The 21642-nt window shown below is 48.2% G+C and overlaps 1 protein-coding gene across 2 annotated transcripts in view; it reads left to right on the plus strand.

The window, feature by feature from the left end:
• LOC105476137 (sterile alpha and TIR motif containing 1) overlaps window positions 1–21642 on the plus strand; it is a 28422-nt gene that overhangs the window by 4621 nt on the left and 2159 nt on the right. The window contains exons 2-8 of one of the 2 annotated variants that reach the window (XM_011731791.3): window positions 6653–7271; window positions 9804–10016; window positions 10286–10377; window positions 10487–10722; window positions 13592–13694; window positions 13768–13957; window positions 21479–21600. In XM_011731791.3, the coding sequence (XP_011730093.1) occupies window positions 6653–7271; window positions 9804–10016; window positions 10286–10377; window positions 10487–10722; window positions 13592–13694; window positions 13768–13957; window positions 21479–21600 (1575 nt within the window). The remainder of the gene's footprint in view (window positions 1–6652; window positions 7272–9803; window positions 10017–10285; window positions 10378–10486; window positions 10723–13591; window positions 13695–13767; window positions 13958–21478; window positions 21601–21642) is intronic. The other variant, XM_011731797.3, reaches the window with a different exon arrangement.

Raw genomic sequence — 21642 nt, forward strand, 5'->3', positions numbered from 1 at the left:
AACACCCAGTGAGGGCCCCATATGACTGCTAGCCCTCTATATTCACAGTCCACCCCCTTCAGGGGATCTTAATGAAGCTATCCTCAGAGTAGTTAAATGGCTTTCCCAGGAATATGCAATGAATAAATGGAGGAGACAGGTTTTTAAAATCACAGAAAGGCTGCCGGGAGCAGTGTCTCATGCCTGTAATCCCAGCACTTTGGGAGGCCCAGGTGGGTGGATTGCCTGAGGTCAGGAGTTCGAGACCAGTCTGGCCAACATGGTGAAACCCCATCTCTACTAAAAATACAAAAAAAATTAGCCAGGTGTGATGACGTGCACCTGTAATCCTAGCTACTCAGGAGGTTGAGGCAGGGGAATTGTTTGAACCAGGGAGGTGGAGATTGCAGTGAGCCGAGATCATGCTACTGCACTCCAGCCTGGGCAAGAGCGAGACTCCATCTAAAAAAAAAAAAAAAAAAAAATCATGAAAGCCATTGCATATAAATTCAAAAAAGTGGAAAAGCACAAAAAAGGTATACAGTTAAAATTTCTTCTTGGCCAGGCATGGTGGCTCATGCCTGTAATCTCAGAACTTCAGGAGGCTGAGGCAGGAGGATTGCTTGAGCCCGGGAGTTTGATTGAGACCAGCCTGGGCAACATAGTGAGAGCCCTGTCTCAATTTTTAAAAATTAAATTAAAATAGTTTAAAAAAAAGTTCTTCTCAACCAGACCCCCTCTCTGGAGATAAATCACTGTAAGAAGTTTCTTGTATATCCTTCCAGAGAGAGTCTTTGCATACACAGGCATTTGCATGTATATTATATAGACATGTTTGCAATATATATATATACAATCTTTCCCTCCTTTGGAGCTGGAATTTGAATCCAGACCTGTGTAATTCTAAAATATGTGCCCATTTCACCAGACCCACAGCCTCTCAGACCACAGAAGAACTGGGAGCTGGGTGAGTAGTTATCACAAGAGTGCAGCACAGTTCCACTCTGTAAAGGTGCCAGGTTCATAGGGAAAGGTGAGGGCTGCGGCATCAGGAGACTCAAAATAAAGTCCTGGCTCTGAATTGATATGTTCCTGAGCAAGTCCTTCCCTTCACTGGGCCTTAGGTAAGTCCTCTGAATATGAGGGTGTTGGCTGGCTGGGCACGGTGGCTCACGCCTATAATCTCAGCACTTTGAGAGGCCAAGGCGGGCGAATCGTTTGAGGTCAGGAGTTCGAGGTTGCCTGGCCAACATGGTAAAACTCTGTCTCTACTAAAAATACAAAAAAAAAAAAAAAAATGAGCCAGGCGTGGTGGTACATTCCCGTAATCCCAGCTACTTGGGAGGCTGAGACATGAGAATCAGTTGAACCCAGGAGGTGGAGGTTGCAGCGAGCTGAGATCACGCCACTGCACTCCAGCCTAGGTGACAGAGTGAGATCCTGTCAAAAAAAAAAAAAAAAAAAAGAAAGAAAAAAGAAAAGAAAGAAAGAAAAGAAAAGAAGGGTGTTGGATTAGACAATTTCTTTCTCATCTTTTTTGTTTTTTGTTTTTTGTAGAAACTGGGTCTTGCTATGTTGCCCAGGCTGGTCTCAAACTCCGGGACTCAAGCAATCCTACTGCCTTGGGCTCCCAAAGTACTGAAATTACAGACATGAGCCACTGCATTCAGCCAGATTAAATAATTTTCTTATTTTGTTTTTTATTTATTTGTTTATTTTTTAAATTTTATTTATTTTTTTTTTTTTGAGACGGAGTCTCGCTCTGTCGCCCAGGCTGGAGTGCAGTGGCGCGATCTCGGCTCACTGCAAGCTCCGCCTCCTGGGTTCACGCCATTCTCCTGCCTCAGCCTCCCGAGTAGCTGGGACTACAGGCGCCCGCCACCTCGCCCAGCTAGTTTTAGTATTTTTAGTAGAGAGGTGGTTTCACTGTGTGAGCCGGGATGGGATGGTCTCGATCTCCTGACCTCGTGATCCGCCCCCCTCGGCCTCCCAAAGTGCTGGGATTACAGGCGTGAGCCACCGCACCCAACCTGTTTTTTATTTTTTGAGATGGAGTCTCCCTCTGTCACCCAGGCTGGATTGCAGTGGCACGATCTTGGCTCACTACAACCTCTGCCTCCCAGACTCAAGTGATTCTCATGCCTCAGCCTCCCGAGTAGCTGGGATTACAGGCGCCTGCTACCACGCCCAGTTAGTTTTTGTATTTTTAATAGAGATAGAGTTTCACCATGTTGGCCAGGCTGGTCTCGAACTCCTGACCTCAAGTGATCCGCCCAACTCGGCCGCCCAAAGTGTTGGGATTACAGGCGTGAGCCACCATGCCTGGCCACATTATATATTTCTTAAGCACATTCTGGCTCTTATATTCTAGGCATTTATGTAGTCAGATGTGTGGAAATGCAAAGTAAAAGTGAAGGATCTTGAACTCTGGAGACAGGCAGATCTGGTTTCAAATCTCAGCTGTGCCTCTCAGAAGCTGTGTGACTCTGGGCATGTCATGTAACCTCTCTGAGTTTTGGTTTTCTCACTGGTAAAAATAATTGGGCCAGGCGAGGTGGCTCACGCCTGTATTCCCAGCGCTTTGGGAGGCCAAAGTGGGAGGATTGCTGGAGCCCAGGAATCCTGGGAGTTTGAGACCAGCCTGGGCAACATAATGGGATCCTGTCAAAGTAAAACAATCCTACAAAGTAAAATAAAACAAAACAAAATAAAAATCAGCCAGACATGGTGGTACATGTCTGTAGTCCCAGCTACTCAGGTAACTGAGTTGGGAGGATCAATTGAACCTAGATGGCCAAGGCTGCAGTGAGCTGTGATCATGCCACTGCACTCCAGTCCGGGTGACAAAGTGAGACCCCATCTCAAATTGAAAAAAAAAAAAAAAAAAAAATACAAGAGGAAGAAATAACTGTAGTTCCAGCAGCCTCTATGAATGATTAGGACCCATCTGTTTCTTTGAAGATAGGCTGCCGAGAAGCTGTGGGGTCAACTCAGCAAATCTGTGCCGGCCTTATGGCATGTTCCAGACTCAGCTAGGTTCTGCAGTGGACACAAAATCACATGCACTATGGTCACTGTGGTGCCCTCTGGGCAAGGACTCTGTTGCTGTCTGGGCCTCTATCTCTTTGGCAGTAACGTCACCTGTGGAGGACATCACCTTTTTTTTTTTTTTTTTAGATGGAGTCTCACTATGTCACCCAGGCTGTAGAGCACTGGTGCAGCCTCAGCTCACTGCAACCTCTGCCTCCCGGGGTCAAGTGATTCTCCTGCCTCAGCCTCCTGAGTAGCTGGGATTACAAGCACACACCACTACACCTGGCTAATTTTTGTAATTTTAGTAGAGATGGGGTTTCACCATGTTGGCAAAGCTGGTCTCAAACTCCTGACCTCAAGTGATCCTCCTGCCTCGGCCTCCCAAAGTGCTGGGATTACAGGCATGAGCCACTGTGCCCAGCCATCTGTGGAGGACATCATTTGTGGAGGTCAGTAAGGCAGGAAGCCTGAAGCTCTACCAGGATGTGGCAACTCTCCCACCTGCTCAGCGGGCCTCCAGGTTCTCTCTATTGGATCTGTCCTCTCCACCATAGCCAGACTGAATTTTCTAAAACCCAAACATGGCCAGGCCACTCTCCTCCCTGCAGTGGCTTCTCTTTGACATCAAAATAGAGTACAAATGCCTTGAGGTGCCCCAAAAGGCCCCCAGGTCCAATCTCTTTTCACTCTCCCCTTGAATTTTCTGCCTCAGCCATGAAAGTGTGGGTAGCTCCACAAGTGCACTGGCTCTCCAACACCTCCAACTCTTTGCGTATACCTGTGCCTGAAATGCAATCTCTCCTTCTCCTCCTGACTAGTGCCCCCACTATTCTCTTGCCCTTACTCCATAGGGAACCATTCAGTATATCTAATGTGTATCTTTCTATCTGTGTTCTGCTAAAATCTTTAAATCTTTATTCTTGGTTTTGTGTACATGTATTTTTAATGTATATAAATGGTGCTGTCATATAGCACATTCTATTTCTTACTTTTTCCCACTCAGTATTGGGTTTTGTTGGGGGTTTTCTTTTGGTTTTTTTGTTCGTTTGGTTGGTTTGTTGAGACAGAGTCTCGCTCTGATGCCCAGGCTGGAGTGCAGTGGCCCAATCATGACTCACTGTAGCCTCAACCTACTGGGCTCAAACTATCATCCTGCCTCAGCCTCTCAGGTAGCTGGGACTACAGGCCTCTGCCACCATAGCTGGCTAATTTTTTGATTTCGTAGAGATAGGGGTTTGCTACGTTGCCCAGGCTATGTTGTCCTGGTTCATGTTGCTGTGTTATCACCCGCTCAGTCACTTGGACCTCCCCCCAAATCCTACAGAGTGGGCACCTGCCCATGTTACCTGACTCTCCCCAGGCTTGCTACTGATTGCCTCCAACTTCCTCACACTACAAATGACACTGCAGTGAACATCCTTGTCTAAGTGCTCTTGTCTATCTATATGATAATCTCTTTGGGAAAGGTTGCCTGTATTGTTCAGCTTCTGAGTTTGCCCATCTAACAGGTGTAAAGTGGTAGCTGGTTTTCTGTTTGTTTTCTGCCAGTGAACATTTTATTCAAGGTATGTGTGTGGAGCGTGGTCAGGGACAAAGGAGAGTGGAAATGACCTTTGAAATAAAATAAAATGATTTAGGTGAAGAAACTCTAGGAAAGGGTAATTTTCTCCATTTAGATCATTTTAAGAAAGAAAATGGGCCAGGCGCGGTGGCTCAAGCCTGTAATCCCAGCACTTTGGGAGGCCGAGACAGGCGGATCACGAGGTCAGGAGATCAAGACCATCCTGGCTAACACGGTGAAACCCCGTCTCCACTAAAAAATACAAAAAACTAGCCGGGCGAGGTGGCGGGCGCCTGTAGTCCCAGCTACTCGGGAGGCTGAGGCAGGAGAATGGCGTAAACCCGGGAGGCGGAGCTTGCAGTGAGCCGAGATCCGGCCACTTCACTCCAGCCTGGGTTACAGAGCGAGACTCTGCCTCAAAAAAAACAGAAAGAGAAGAGAAGAGAAGAGAAGAGAAGAGAAGAGAAGAGAAGAGAAGAGAAGAGAAGAGAAGAGAAGAGAAGGAAGAAAGAAAGGAAAGAAAGAAAGAGAGAGAGAGAGAATGACAGATAAGGTGTCTGCTCTATGGAACTAACAAACAAGTAGACTATTAATATAATATCAGGTATTAAATGCCCTGAAGACAATAAAATAGGGTAATGAATTAGAAAGTGATGGGGAAAAGCCTTTAGATTGGATGATTGGAATGATTAACCATGAAGAGGATTTTGTTGAAGAACATTTCAGGTAGCGATAGCTATTGTTTTAATTTTCATTTCTCTGATTACTAATGAGTTAGAGCATCTGTTTATCTGGTTGTTCAAATTTTGGATTTCCTCTTATCAATTGCCTGTTTATGTCCTTTGCCCATTTTCTTTTGAATGTATTGCCTTTTTCTTCTTGATTTGAATATTTGCTGATATATTCTACATATAAACCCCTCATTGATTTTTTTTTCTTTTCTTTTTGTTTTCTTTCTGTCTCTTTTTTTTTTTTCTTTTGACACAGGGTCTCACTTTATTGTCCAGGCTGGTCTCAAGTGAACCTCCCACCTTGGCCTCCATGTGCCAGGCATTGTGCCAAGCACTCTACAGGCATGAGCCACCTTGCCCAGCCTGGTTTTATATTTTCCCTTGTTGGTTTTAGACATTGCAATACCTCTGGCATTCTTTCTATTCCTCAAACACATCAGCTCCTCTGCCCTCAGGCCTTCATCCTTGCTCCTCTCTCTACCTGTTATGCTCCTCCCAGATATTTGCATGCAGGGATTTCTCTACATTAAGCTCTCAGATGTCACCTCTTCACACATACCCCTCCTCTAGGCACACTCTATTACATCATCCTGTTTTGCTAGCGCCAAGGCCCTATCACTACGGTCTGGTTCACTCATTGTTTTCTTGTCTGTGTCCTCCTCCATCGCTCTGAGGATAAGCTCCAGCCAGTCTCAGTTAAACCTCAGCCCATAGTGCAGTGCCTGGCCCAGGGGAGGTCCTCAGGAAACATCTGTTGTATGAATGAATACATGTGCCCCAGTCATGGGCCATGGAGTGAGGAAAAGGCAAGGCTAAGAGTGGTGTGCTTCAAGTGACACTTCAAATTAGGACAAGTTAATATTTGTTGAGTTTTTACCATGTGCCAGGCATTGTGCCAAGCACTCTATATGGCTTATCTCATTAGTCCTGATAATAATCCTATGAGGCAGGTATTTGTATTTTCTATTTATGAGATAAGGAAAGCAAGGTAGAGAGATAAAGGAAGCCGCCCAAAGGTCTCCTTTATCCCAGTTAGAAAACGGGCTGAGAAGAAACCAGGACCCAGGGGATCTGCTCCTGAGCTGAGGCTCTTAGCCACCACACATACTGCCTCTCAAGGGGAGGAATGAGGGGGAGAATGGCTGTGGCCAGGATAGAGCCCCCTTAGAATCCGAGAAGTGGGGTCCTCCCAGGGGAGGAGGTGAGGGTGGGGAGCAGGGAGGGGAATCCTATCCCCTATATGAGGCCAGTGAGGCCCAGAGAGGGTTAGTGACCAGGCCCCAAACGGGCAAGCCAAGCTCCACAAGCTGCGGCAATTCCACCGTCCCCTTCCACTTTCACTGGGCAGGGACCGCGTGGCGCGCATCGGGCTGGGCGTGATCCTGAACCTGGCGAAGGAGCGCGAACCCGTAGAGCTGGCGCGGAGCGTGGCAGGCATCTTGGAGCACATGTTCAAGCACTCGGAGGAGACGTGCCAGAAGCTGGTGGCGGCCGGCGGCCTGGACGCGGTGCTGTATTGGTGCCGCCGCACAGACCCCGCACTACTGCGCCACTGCGCGCTGGCGCTGGGCAACTGCGCGCTGCATGGGGGCCAGGCGGTGCAGCGGCGCATGGTGGAGAAGCGCGCAGCCGAGTGGCTCTTCCCGCTCGCCTTCTCCAAGGAGGACGAGCTGCTTCGGCTGCACGCCTGCCTCGCAGTAGCGGTGTTGGCGACTAACAAGGAGGTGGAGCGCGAGGTGGAACGCTCGGGCACGCTGGCGCTCGTGGAGCCGCTTGTGGCCTCGCTGGACCCTGGCCGCTTCGCCCGCTGTCTGGTGGACGCCAGCGACACAAGCCAGGGCCGCGGGCCCGATGACCTGCAGCGCCTTGTGCCGTTGCTCGACTCTAACCGCTTAGAGGCGCAGTGCATCGGGGCTTTCTATCTCTGCGCGGAGGCTGCCATCAAGAGCCTGCAAGGCAAGACCAAGGTGGGTGCAGATGTGGGGTTGGGTGGATCAGGGGTTAGAGAGCCTTTGGGAAGGTTTCCCAGAGGAAGTCACATTCAACCGGGTCTTGAAATACACATCAGAATTAGGTGAAGCAAGACAAAGGGGGGGAGGGGAGCCAGTCATTTTGACCTTGAAGGCAAGTCCCAAAGTTTGAACTTGGGTTTGGGGGCAAGAGGAAGACACTAAGAAGTTTTTAAGCAAGGGAACACTTGTGTTTTACAAAGATCATCCTAGCTGCTGTGTGGAAAGGGGCTTGGCAAGACTAAAGACTATGTATGACTTGAAGGGGTGGGCGTTGGGAGAAGGGGGAGATAGCGATGCCAGTGGCAGAGAGCAGATTCAAGAGTTGTTTAAGAGATGGAGTTAGCACTTGGTGACTGGGAGAAGGAGAGAGAGGAGCTGAGGATGACTTCTGGCCCTGAACATAGGCAATGAATAAGGTGAACTGGGTGACAGACAAGTGGAAGTGGGGAAGGGGAAGAAAGTGACTTCTGCAGGACATGTGGAGTTTGAGATGCTTGAGAGATGCCCAGCTGGGGAGCTTCAGTGGGTAGTTTAGCCTTTTGAGTCTGGAGTCTGGGAAGATGGCTGCTAGAGACAGAGGCTTGGGGCTTGGGACAGGACATCAGTGTGTCAGCCAGATAACCCCCACCAGAGTCCCAAGGGGTCCTCATGTCCAGGATCTAATCTACCAGTGACCTTTGCCCACTGCTTTAATTTGCTGTGTGACCTTGAGCACCTGGCTTCCCCTCTCTGGGCCTCTATCTGGGCCTCATTTTTATCTTGTGGAAAATTCAATAAATTGAACCACAGCAGCAGTTCTTACCCTGGATGTGGGATAATGATAGTTTTAGCACCGAAAGTTTGTGGATTGTACTTTTTGGAAACAGAGTTCTACTATATTGCCTAGGCTGGCATCAAACTCTCAGGCTCCAAGTGATCCTCTCTGCCTCAGCCTCCCAAGTAGCTGGGACTACAAACACGTACCACATCCCCAGCTGGGCTTTGTTTTTAAAATATTACAGGTTGAAGATTCTCCCTACAATGTCACTCTTCTTTGCATTTTTCTGTGGAGCCTTGGAGGTTGGTGATAGCTGGTGCACAGGGATGTGGTGCATACCCCATGGCCCACCTTGTCTGTACCCCAGCTGTCATCGGGGGGTGCTTAAAGGTGTGTATCTTACAGATGATTGTCACCCATCATGTGTTTGCCTACAGATAAAAAGGAGACTGCTGGTTGGATGAGGTGGTTCACGCCTGTAATCCCAGCACTTTGGGAGGCCGAGGCAGGTGGATCACTTGAGGTCAGGAGTTCGAGACCAGCCTGGACAACATGGTGAAACTCTGTCTCTACTAAAAATACAAAAATTAGCTGGGCGTGGTGGCAGGTACCTGTAATCCCAGCTACTCGGGAGGCTGAGGCAAAAGCATCACATGAACCTGTGAGGCAGAGGTTGCAGTGAGCTGGAATCGCACCACTGCACTCTAGCCTGGGCTACAGAGCAAGGCTCTGTCTCAAAAAAACAAAAAAAAAAAAAAAAGGAGACTGCTACGTTAGGGGGGTCTCTGGGGCCTCTTTCAACATCCAGTGTTCTAGGAACTTCTGATTCTTCTCTCTGCTCTCCAGAGCTGGATCAGGGATGACTTGCTCTATAAGGCAGGTCATTCTGCTTAGGGAGAAGGGTCTTAAAGGAAGTAGGGAGTGAGGACCTCAAGGATTGGATCTGGGCAGCAATCAGGATCACCAGCCTGTCACCCCTTTCCCATCGAGGCCAAGTGAGTCCAGTTCAACAAAGACATCTTGAGTCCCACTCTGTGTCCTTCATTGTGTCAGATACAGGGTTCCAGTAGTGACTAACACATGTCCTCAGCTTATACTCCAGTGGAAGTTGCATTGTCAACCAGTGACAGTGGCATTCAGAGTGTGGTATATAAGCCCTCATTGGAGTTGTGGGCCAGGATGTGGGGAAATCAAAGCAGGCTGCATGAAGGAGGTGCTAATCGATTTGGATTCTGGTGGATGAGTAGGATTTCCGTGGATTGGGAGGATTCCCACAAGCAGGCTGGAAGAACTAAGGATTTGGAAACATAGTGGGCCAAGACCCAGAGGTGTGAAAGCCTTGGAATGTGAGTGCATGTATGTGTGTGTGTGAAGTGTAAGTTGGTGGAAGGTGAGGTGAACTGGGAGTGATGGGCAGCTGCACTGTGCTCTGCCTAGGGCCATGCTGAGAGCTCAACTTTACTCCAGGGCCTGTAGATGCTATAAGAAGGATATGAAGGAGGGATCTGCCCCTCCGCCCCCAACCCATCCAGAGTCAGGACCTGGTCAAGAATTGAGAGAACTTCAGGAGGGGGAATCCGCAAGACCCCATGACTTAGTGGCTGAAGGCGGGGCCAGGGCAGATGGAGAGACTTTGGGTTGTGAGAAGAGACAAGGAGAGGGACTGGGAACATGTGGGGGCACCTGGAGAGCTGGTGGAACCTAGAGCCCTCTCCCCACTCCCTCCCTAGGTATTCAGCGACATCGGCGCCATCCAGAGCCTGAAACGCCTGGTTTCCTACTCTACCAATGGCACTAAGTCGGCGCTGGCCAAGCGCGCGCTGCGCCTGCTGGGCGAGGAGGTGCCACGGCCCATCCTGCCCTCCGTGCCCAGCTGGAAGGAGGCCGAGGTCCAGACATGGCTGCAGCAGATTGGCTTCTCCAAGTACTGCGAGAGCTTCCGGGTACAGTCGTGGGGGGTGCACCTCCCCCAAGTCAGAGCGGGCGCCCTGTGCACAGAGACTGTGTTCCCTCCCGGCCTCGCACTCCTGTGGCGCTGGTGTGGCTTCTAGGGGTGGGGAGCCTGTACACAGCCACCCTTGGGGTCACTCGGCTCTGACCTAGGTCCCATCCGCCTCCTCCACGCCATCTCCAGTTCCTTCCCTTGCATCTTGTGCTCGAGGTCCAAGGGCTAAGTAGCGGAGCCCTTCCTGACACCCGACTCCTCTCCCAGGAGCAGCAGGTGGATGGCGACCTGCTTCTGCGGCTCACGGAGGAGGAACTCCAGACCGACCTGGGCATGAAATCTGGCATCACCCGCAAGAGGTACGGAGCCTCCTGTCCGCCGGACCCCAGCTAGGTCTAAATAAGCGCCCCCTCGGTCCACAGCCCATCTGAGTCTGGACCTCAGCGTCTTCTCCTCCGTGGGGTGCAGGTTCTTTAGGGAGCTCACTGAGCTCAGGACCTTCGCCAACTATTCTACGTGCGACCGCAGCAACCTGGCTGACTGGCTGGGCAGCCTGGACCCGCGCTTCCGCCAGTACACCTACGGCCTGGTCAGCTGCGGCCTGGACCGCTCCCTGCTGCACCGCGTGTCTGAGCAGCAGCTGCTGGAGGACTGCGGCGTCCGCCTGGGCGTGCACCGCGCCCGCATCCTCACGGCGGCCAGAGGTCAGCCCGCCGACCCGGGACCCCGCCCCAGCCCCAGCCCCAGCCCCAGCCCCAGCCCCAGCCACGGCCCTAGAAGGGTGAGGGGAAACACAGGGTGGAGACTTCCAGCCTCACCGTGGATTGAGTGAGCACAAACGTGGGTCACACTGGCCTCTGAGGATGTAAAGATGAATACGTTGCACTTTGCCTCAAGAAGTTCCCAATCTTAGGTGGGTAGGCGGTGGGAGGAAGGGAGGTATTAAACAGGCAGAGGGCCCCTGCAGAAAGCTACCTAGGTCTCCAGTGGGAGCACAGAGGAAGCCCAGCCCACCCCATCCACCCAGGTCTAGATTTCAAAGAGGACAGGATGCCTCACCATGTCTTGAGAGAGGCACTGGCGGGGAGAGGTGGCAACAGGAAGGGCAGCCCAGGCAGAGGCAGCGGCTGATGGAGAATCCATGCAGTGGGGTATAGGTGGGAAGGGTGTGTGCGTATGTGTGTTATCCTATTGGCCAACAGCTTACAAAATTTGGGTCTAGAGGTGGTTTAGAGTGAATTCTAGGCCTCTAGCCACCCTCATTATTGGCTAATTTATTTTAAACTTACTAATTTACCACTTAGTTAATCTTTATGGTCAATTACAAGGTACTCTGTTAGATTTTTAAGATATTATCTTATCAGTCTCTACATTGATTCTATGCAGTGAGTGTTCAGTTTTTAAAATCAACCTTAAAGAACTCTTGAAAGAATAAAAAGAGGAATAAGTGTCCAGTTTGAGGGCCCGGCACTGTGGCTCATGCCTATAATTCTAGCACTTTGCGAGGCCAAGGCAGGCAGATCGCTCAAGTCCAGGAGTTTGAAACCAGCTTGGGCAACAAGCACAAAAAAATACAAAAAATTAACTGGGTGTTGTGGCGCATACATGTAGTCCCAGCTACTTGGGAGGCTGAGGTGGGAGGATCACCTGAGCCCAGGAAGTTAAGGCTGCAGTGAACTGTGATCAGGTCACTATACTTCAGCCAGCCTGGGCAGCAGGAGTGAGACCCTATCTCAAAAAAGAAAAAAAGTGTCAGTTTGAGGAGTTTTAAAAGACACCTGTGTGACCCCCCCGACCCCCACCATCATCATTAAAGATATAGAATATTTCCATCATGGGTGTTCACTTTAAAGATAATGACAATAACATTTAAAGAATTCAAATACATTTCCCACAGTCATAAAAGTCATTAGATGGCAAAACTGGGACTTGAGCCTTGCCTTTCTGCTTCATAAACAAACAAATGTTATCTATGAGGGTTGTGTCTAAATATTATAAGAAGATGAATTCTTTTCATTTTATCCATTCATTCAGCAATTACAGACTAAGCACCCACAAGACACAAGGGACTGAGCTTTGACTGCATTCTTATGCTTCAACTAATGCAGGTTGGCTTTTATTATTTTTACATGGCAGCTCCCATTAAAACTTCAAGATTTCATTTTAGTTTTAATTAATTAATTAATTAATTTGAGACAAGGTCTCATTCTGTCACCCAGGCTGGAGTGCAGTGGCGCAATCACAACCCACTGAAGCCTCAACCTCCTGGGCTGGAACAATTCTCCCACCTCACCTCCCAAGTAGCTGGGACCACAGGCGCGCAACACCACACCCGGCTAATTTTTGTATTTTTTGTAGAGACAGGGTTTCACCATGTTGCCCAGGCTGTTCTCAAACTCCTGGTCTCAAGCAATCCTCCCAACTTAGCCGCCCAAAGTCTTGAGATTACGGGTGTGGGCCGCCACACCCAGCACAAGATTGCATTTTTAAACAACAGGAAAATCCTAGGGCAAAAATAGCTTAAAAAAAATAGTTCGTATAGTGAGCCTTGCATAGTTTTTAAGTGGGAGGAGTGACATGCTCAGATTTGGATTTTAGAAAGATCTTCTGGTAGCTGTGGCAAATGGACTACAATGGGCAATTCTTTTCTTTTCTTTTTTTAGACAGAGTCTCACTCTGTTGCCCAGGCTAAAGTGTGGTGGTGCGTTCTTGGGCCACTGCAACCTCTGCCTCCCAGGTTCAAGTGATTCTCATGCCTCAGCCTCCCAAGTAGCTGGATTACAGACATGTGCCACCATGCCCGGCTAATTTTTTGTATATTTTGTGAAGATGGGGTCTCACCATATTGGCCAGGCTGGTCTCGAACTCCTGGCCTCGAGTGATCCACCCACCTTGGCACCCCAAAGTGCTGGGATTACAGGTGTGGGCCACTGCGCCTGGCCTAGACTGGAAAATTCTAGCTGGGTTTAGGGAGGCCATTGAGGAGGCTGGCACTGGAAACCTGAGCCAGGGAAGGGCCCGGAGGCTGGAGTCCTGGATGTTTAGTAGGTAGAATCCTCAGAATGTGGTGCCTGTGCTGAGCACGGAGCATTGCTCCAGAGGAGCAGAGTGCGGTCTGTTTTATTCACTGCCGAATCTCAAGCACTGAAGATAGTTCTGGCACACAGCGAGTGCTTAGGAAGTATTTGTTGAATAAATTAAATGGGAGGCAGGAGTTGAGGCTGATACCCAGGTGTCTGGCTTTGGTGGGAAATAGGGAAGAAGGAATAAGCGGGAGATTTGGAGTGTGTTGAATTTGGAGTGATTGTGGGCAGCTGGCTGTGCAGGTCTGGAGTTCCAGAGAGTGGGCAGGGCTGGAAGTGCATGCATATCAATGTCCCTAGAACGCAGTGCCTGCCTCCTAAGAGTAACCCAACAATAACATGACCCTCCTTCTGTAGGCCCCATTTCTCCTTTTTGGGAGAGGCCACCCTTCCCAGGCTGGGCTGAGAGGGCTGGGTAGAGGGATGATATACCTGACAGTGAGTGATGCGGAGGGGCCACCCTCACCATGCTGCCTGTTGCCCGCTTTAGAAATGCTACACTCCCCGCTGCCCTGTACTGGTGGCAAACCCAGTGGGGACACCCCAGATGTCTTCATCAGCTACCGCCGGAACTCAGGTTCCCAGCTGGCCAGGTGAGGAGGGGCAGGCAGGCGGTGGCAGGGCCTTGAGACAAGGCTGTGGCACTGACACAGGACCTACTTGCAGCCTCCTGAAGGTGCACCTGCAGCTGCACGGCTTCAGTGTCTTCATTGATGTGGAGAAGCTGGAAGCAGGCAAGTTCGAAGACAAACTCATCCAGAGTGTCATGGGTGCCCGCAACTTTGTGCTGGTGCTGTCACCTGGAGCACTGGACAAGTGCATGCAGGACCATGACTGCAAGGATTGGGTGCATAAGGTAGGTGCCCACCTATGCCTCTAAGGTCCCAGCATTGGCCCATGGTCCAGAAGATAGGGTTGTCTTCTAGTCCTTCTTGTCTGCACATCCCAGCACACTTAGCCCTGCAGCACCTCCCTGACCCAGCTGGAAGTCAGGAACCACAGCTCTGACTATAATAGGACTTTAGCAAGCTACAAGGGACAAGAGACAAGGCTTTGGCTCTCTGAGCCTCAGTTTTCTTATCTGCAAAATGGGGTATCTTAGCTGTTCCACTCACCCTGTAGAACTGTTGTGAGGATCAGAGAGAGAGAAAAATGCTTTGAAAAATAACTTCCATGAGAGACACGAGAGCATAGCGACAGGCAGAAGGGAATAGTTGAGAGCTCAAAACTGAGAGTTTGAATCCTGGCTCTGGCCTTGGGCAAGTTACTTAATCCCAATAAGCTTTGTATTTATTACTGGAAAGAGGGTATTGTAATAATAGTATCTAACTGTCTAGAACATTGTTATAAGGATTAAAAAAGCTAAAATTTGTGAAGTACTTAGCAGAATGGCTGGCACATAGTAACTGCTCAATAGTGGTAGCTATTATTATTATTATTAATATAATTATTATAACTACTACCTCTGTTTAATTCATGATTGTATTTTCAGTGCCTGACACATTGTAGGAACTTACTGAATACTTATAGAATGGATGGATGGATAGATTCACATTGCATCTTCAGGTTATTAATCATTAATCTGTCAGTAGGAATTGGAGTTGGGGCTGAGGGATGCAGTAGTCATCTGAGAGACAGGATGAGACAAGCAGTCAGCTCAGAGACAAGAATATGCCCACAGGGCCAGGCACAGTGGTTCACACCTGTAATCCCAGCACTTTGGGAAGCTGAGGCGGGAGGATCACTTGAGGTCCGGGGTTTGAGACCAGCCTGGGAAACACAGTGAAAACTTGTCTCTACTTAAAAAATACAAAAATTAGCCAGGCATGGTGGCGTGCACCTGTAATCCCAGCTACTCGGGAAACTGAGGCAGGGAACTCATTTGGGCCCAGAAGGCGGAGATGGCGCCACTGCACTGCAGCTTGGGCAACAGAGTGGGATGCTGTCTCAAAATGACTAGATCGCATAAAAGTTGGTGTAAATGCTGAGCCAGGTAAGCAAACCTCTTGCTTGCCACAGGGGTTTGGAGAAGGGAGAGGGCAACAATATGTCAACGAAAAGAGTCAAACTGTAAAATATTTGAAGAGATTTACTCTAAGCCAAATATGAGTGACCATGGCCCATGACGTAGCCCTCAGGAGACCTTTAAAACATGTGCCCAAGGTGGTCAGGGCCCAAGGTGGTCTTGGTTTTATACATTTTTGGGAGACACGAGACATTAATCAATACATTTAAGATGTACGTTGGTTTGGTTCAGAAAGGCAGGACAGCTCAAAGTGGGGGCTTCCAGGCTTTTGGTAAATTTAAAATTTTTCTGGTTGATAATTAGTTGAGTTTATCTGAAGACCTGGGATCAATAGAAAGGAAATGTTTAGGTTAAGATAAAGGGTTGTGGAGACCAAGTTTTATTTGTGCAGAGGAAGTTCTCAGGGCAGACTTCAGAGGGAGTAGGTTATAAAATGTTTCTTATCGGACTTAAAAGGGTGCCTGGCTCTTTGTGATTATCTCCTGAGTCTGAAAAGAAAAAGAAAAAATTGGGGGGAAGGGGATTCCCTACAGAATGTGGCTTTTTCCCACAAGAGACAAACTTGTGGCGCAATTTCAAGATATGGCAGGGAAATATATTTGGGGTTAAAATATTTTTATTTCCTCCCTTATTATATGATGTTATATTAGAGTCAGGTTAGAAAGCAGACCACGCTATATAGGTTTAAAATTAAAACCCCTCCAATAAGACTTTATGGTTTGTAGGGCATGACTCCCTAGGCCCCTTAGGTAGGAATTTGGGCAAGATAAAAAAAAAAAAATCAGAGTTTAGTCCTCAGAGGACTGGAATAATCAGGGAGAACTTCATGGAGGAAACAGGTCTTGAGAAGAATCTTAAGAGTCTAGATAAGTGGAAGAGAAGGCATCCCAGGCCAGGGTAACAGCATGGAATAAAGGTAGGAAGGAGAACAAAGGAAATAGGAATAAAGCAAAGGAATAAAGGTAGGAAGGAGAACAGTGCTGAAAGCCCATATACATCTTGGGTACTGCTTTCTCCATATCACAGATGAAGAAACTGAGGCTCAGAAAGGTAGAATAATTTTCCCCTGGATACACTGCTAGTGTAGAAATCAGAAAAGCTAGGCTTCAGATTCCATCTATCTGACTCCAAAGCTGATAGCTTTCCCAAGATCCACACTGCATTCTATGGCACAGATCTGAGGGGGTGTGAGGGGAGGTGATGGGGTAGGGCTGGATTCAGTCGACACCAGAGATGATTATCTGTATCTCTTCACAACTCCACATCCAGTGATGTCATGTTGGTAACTTGACATCAGCCACGGTGGGAGTATTTACACCAAGGAAATTGGGAACCACTACAAATCAGAGTTTTGTTTGTTTGGTTGATTGGCTGGTGGGTTTTCTCCCCCCATGAATAGCTAGTTATTATAAAGTTACCAGCACACCATTGGCTGGATAAGAACTATGGAAACCAGGTTAAGGAGTGTTTAAAGGCAGGAGAAGACCTGTGCTTAAAGCACTGGAAAACAAGGAGCCCATGAAGAAGAAGATGCCAGGGCAGTGGGTTTTAGAATGAAGGCTCTGACACTGAAATGCAGTCCACGTGGAGTGTGGAGTCAAGCCCCAGAGGCCACATAGGAGGGGCTGAGTACTAGGCCTGGTTTGGGGAGGGGCACTGGGCCAGGTGAGCATCCAGTAAGAACATGGTTGATGACCCAGAGCAGGTGGCAGGCAGCGTTTTGAGAGAAAGAGAAGAGTGTCTGTGAGCTCCATGAGACTTCAGACCTTGCCTCGTTCATGTGTGTCCCTGGTGCTTCAAACCATGCATGGTACAAAGGCGGCTCTATGCGATTGCACCAAAAAAAAAAAAAAAAAAGAGAGAGAGAGAAAGAGAGAGAGGTTGTAGAGGAGTTTATAGAACAATTGAATCAATGATTAAGCAGACAAGTGATACTGATGAAGCTGAGATGCCATGCCTGAGAAAGCCATACTTATCTAGTAGATTTACCAGGTTAGAGGACTTGACTCCATTTTTTTTCTTTTTCTTTTTTTCCAGTAGAGATAGGGTTTCACTATGTCACCCAGGCTAGTCTCAAACTCCTGAGCTCAAGTCTGGAGTTCAGTGCTTGCCTCGGCCTCCCAAAGTTCTGGGATTAGAGGCATGAGCCACCATGCCCAGCCAAAGGACTTGACTCTAATTGTTTTCGTTCTCAACCAGCTAGGTGATCCTGAACAAACCATTATCCCTTTCTTTTATTTATTCATTTTTTTTGAGACAGACTCTCGCTCTGTCACCAGGCTAGAGTGCTGTGGCACGATCTCGGCTCACTGCAGCCTCCACCTCCCGGGTTCAAGCAATTCCCCTGCCTCAGCCTCCTGAGTAGCTGGGACTACAGGCACACGCCACCATGTCCAGCTAATTTAGATATATATATATATTTTTTAGTAGAGACGGGGTTTCACCATGTTGGCCAGGATGGTCTCGATCTCCTGACCTTGTGATCTGCCTGCCTCGGCCTCCCCAAGTGCCGGGATTACAGGCATGAGCCACCGTACCTGGCCGCTATTATCCCTTTCTTGGCCAGCCTCTGAATCTGTGCAATAAACAGTTTGTACTGTCTTTGGTTTTGTATAATTCTGGATGAAACAAATGTCTAAAGATTTCCAAATAAATTGCTGCAGGGTCAGGATTCATTCCAGTGCTCAGCAGAGAGGCAGCAGGGCTTGGTTGAAACAGCCTGGACTTGGACTCTCGAGGCTTGAGTCAGAGGACTGGTCCCTCGTGGGCTGGGCGTACGTGTGGCTTAGGAGGAAATCCCTTCCTCTCTGGGCTTTTTTCTCTCCATCTGTAAAATGGAGAGGCTCCCCAGGAAGCCAGTCAAGGGCAAAGTTACAGATGTTCTTTCCCCAGGAAGGCTCCACTTCCCAAGAATGCTTGGCACCCCTTGTCGTCCCAGCAGATGGCAAAGAGGCGGGAAGAGCCTTTGCCTTGGACCAGCCCCAGAGGCGCCGTCATCCCTCTTTGGTTGTTTCTGGTGCTTAATTGCCTCTGGTTTTAAAACTCCTTTCCCTGAAGTCACATTAGTGGGTAATCAATATGGAAAACCACAAGTGAACTGCACTCAAGAAAGTAAAATCCCTTTGGTTCCCTCTTGAGAGGAAGAAAAGCATTCAATAAGCACTTACGGAACCCCATTAATAGCAAATAATTCCTTAAAACATTGCTTTGGGGTAGGTTTTATTATCCCCACTTTATAGAAGAGGAAATAATAACACCTATTACGTATTAAGCATACATTGTGTGCTAAGCGCTGTTCTAATTACTTGCCATGGAATGTTGCGCTTATTCCATGGAAAAATCTATCATTAACTCTGCTTTATATATTGGAAAACAGAGGAACAGATGTGGCGGCCCACGCCTGTGATCCCAACACTTTGGGATGCTAAGGTGGGAGGATCACTTGAGGCCAGGAGTTTGAGACCAGCCTGGGCAACATGGTGAAACCCCATCTCTACTAAAAATACAAAAAATTAGCCAGACATGGTAGCACATGCCTGTGGTCCCAGCTACTTGGGAGGCTGAGGTGGGAGGATGGCTTGAGCCCAGGAGGTTGAGGCTGCAGTGAGCCTTGATGGCGCCACTGCCCTCCAGCCTGGGTAACAAAGTGAGATCCTGTTCCCTGCCCTCCACCAAAAAAAAAAAAAAAAAAAAAAAAAAGAGAAAACAAAAAGTTTAAGTACCTATTAGTTTTGCCTCAGGTCATAGAGCCTGTGTCAGAGACTCAATGTGAACCCCGATTTGATGATTCCAGAGTGCAGCCCTAACTGCTGTGCTATGTTTTCTCATTCATTCATTCATCCATCCATTAAATATTTAGCAAGGGCTAACTGTAAGGGCTCTGTGAAAGATGCTAAGATATAAAGTCAGTGAAAAATAGATATGATCCCTCCTCATGTCTGGCAGAGAAGACAAATACTGAGTAATTTATCCATTAATTAATTAAAATTTACAACTATAATATGTTCTGCAGAGCCTATAATAGGAGAACTGATTTGGTCAGGGCAGTGGGAGACAACTGCCCTGTGTAAGAGTTGATTGAGCTCAGATCAGAAAAATGAATGGGCATTATCAAGAGGGAAGGACAAGGAAGCTTATTTTGTGTGACTGGGAGGACAGAGCAGGGGTAGAGTTTGAGAAGTGGACTGTGGCCAACCACATAGGGCCTCACAGGCCACATGAAGGAGTTTGGACTTTATTCTAAGACCATGCAAAGTCTTGAAGAGTTTTAAGTAGGGAGTGACAGGATCTGATTTGTCAGATGTGCATTTTGCAAATATTAGCTACATGAAAGGGCAATGTGGAGAGTGAATTAGAGAAGACAAGGGTGGATGAGGAAAGACCTGGTGGGGGCTTAAAGATAATAGGGATTGGAAGAGGGTGGTAGTGGGGTGGAGGCAGGGAAAAATGGTGGATTTGAGAAATAAGTAAGGAGTACAATTGGCAGGGCGCATGATGGATCAACCTGTATGCAGGATTGTGATGTTTTTCTTCTGACACCAAATTGTTTGGGGTTTTTCCCACACTAACCACTAATTCTCCAACTTTCCAACACCAGCTGGGTATCCCACAATTCAATTCAATTCTGAAATATCAGTCACGAGGCCCAGGTCCCCAGGCTACCACATTTCTGTTTGATTTGGCTACAACTTCAGGGGTTCCCATGACACCCCGAGGTTCAACTTGCTAGAATGACTCAGAACTGAGGAAAGCACTTTACTTACTATTAGTTGCTTATTATGTCAACCTTAAATAATGAGATTCAGAAAATAAGACTAAGTATAGAGTTTCTTTGAGTGCAAAGTTTGAGAATAGCCACCCAGGAAGCATTGACTCCAAAGGAATGGGGTGAGTACTCCAAATTGGAGAAGTTAAGGTTTCACTTCCACAGGCAAAGACAGAGAAATTTTAGCAGGATTACAACATTTTCCATATAAGACCAGTGCATATGTTACAATGCTTTGATTGGTTATAGATTGCTACATTCCAAGGAAGATGACTTTATTACCCCCTGAGGAGGGGTGGTGATCTGAGTGGGGATCTAAGGGGGTCTTATCTCTGGTGCCATTTGGTCTTCCTAAGTAATTACAGAAAAAAAAAAAAAAAGGTAGAAGTAAAAAAAAAAAAATAGGTGGAAGTTGCAGCTGCATGCCTCATGACTCAGGCTGCATAGACCAATTCCTGTCAAGGCTCAGAATAATTTAAAGTTCCAAGAGCGGCCGGGCGCAGTGGCTCACGTCTGTAATCCCAGCACTTTGGGAGGCTGAGGCGGGTGGATCACAAGGTCAGGAGATCGAGACCATCCTGGCTAAAACGGTGAAACCCCGTCTCTACTAAAAATACAAAAAATTAGCCGGGCGCGGAGGCGGGCGCCTGTGGTCCCAGCTACTCGGGAGGCTGAGGCAGGAGAATGGCGTCGGCCTGGGAGGCGGAGCTTGCAGTGAGCCGAGATCGCGCCACTGCACTCCAGCCTGGGCAACAGATCGAGACTCCGTCTAAAAAAAAAAAAAAAAAAAAAAAAAGTTCCAAGAGCTTTAGGTTTGATTTAACAAAGCTTGAATAATAATAATAAATAATATTATTAATCTCAAAATCCTGGGCTCAGGTGATCCTCCTGCCTCAGACTCCCAAAGTGTTGGGATTATAGGCGTGACCCACCATGCCCAGCTGAATTATTTAATTTCACACTTACAAAGGACACAGCTCAAGAATAGCCAAATGGAAGAGATACATAGGATCTCTGTGTGTGGAGGGTAGAGGTGTGGATGCCATGCCTTCTACCACCTTCCCAGCACCTACACCCATTTATCAACCTGGAGGCTCTTCAAAACCCCTTGTTTAGGGGTTTTTATGGAGGTTCCATTATGTAGGCATGATTGATTACATCATTGGCCATTGGTGATTGAACTCAATCTCCAGCACCTCTGGAGGCTGGAAGGTGGGGCTGAAAGTTCCAATCCTCTAATCATGCCTTGGTCTCCCTGGTGACCAGCCGCTTCCTGAAGCTATCTAGGCTACCCCCATAGCGCCCCCAGGCCCCCAGTGGGGAATCATCTCTTTAGCATACAAAGACACTCATCACTCAAGAGATTCCAAGGGTTTTAGGGGCTCTGTGCCAGGAACCCTGGGCAGAGACAAAATATTTATTTTTTATTATACTACAAGGGTTAAGGGAGACATCAAGGTGGACTTCAGGACTGGTGTCCTGCCCTGGACCCAGCCTCGGGCTAGTGGCCCTCCCAGCACCTGCCCGGCTACAAGGGTCCCTAAATGGATACAGGAGTATCTTCCTCCTTTCCTTTCTTTCTCCAGGAGATTGTGACTGCTTTAAGCTGTGGCAAGAACATTGTGCCCGTCATTGATGGCTTCGAGTGGCCTGAGCCCCAGGTCCTGCCTGAGGACATGCAGGCTGTGCTTACTTTCAACGGCATTAAGTGAGCCCCGGGGCCCTGGGACCAGGGGGGTAGGGTACAGAT

This window comes from Macaca nemestrina, chromosome 17 (assembly GCF_043159975.1).
Source record: "Macaca nemestrina isolate mMacNem1 chromosome 17, mMacNem.hap1, whole genome shotgun sequence".
Taxonomy (NCBI): Eukaryota; Metazoa; Chordata; class Mammalia; order Primates; family Cercopithecidae; genus Macaca; species Macaca nemestrina.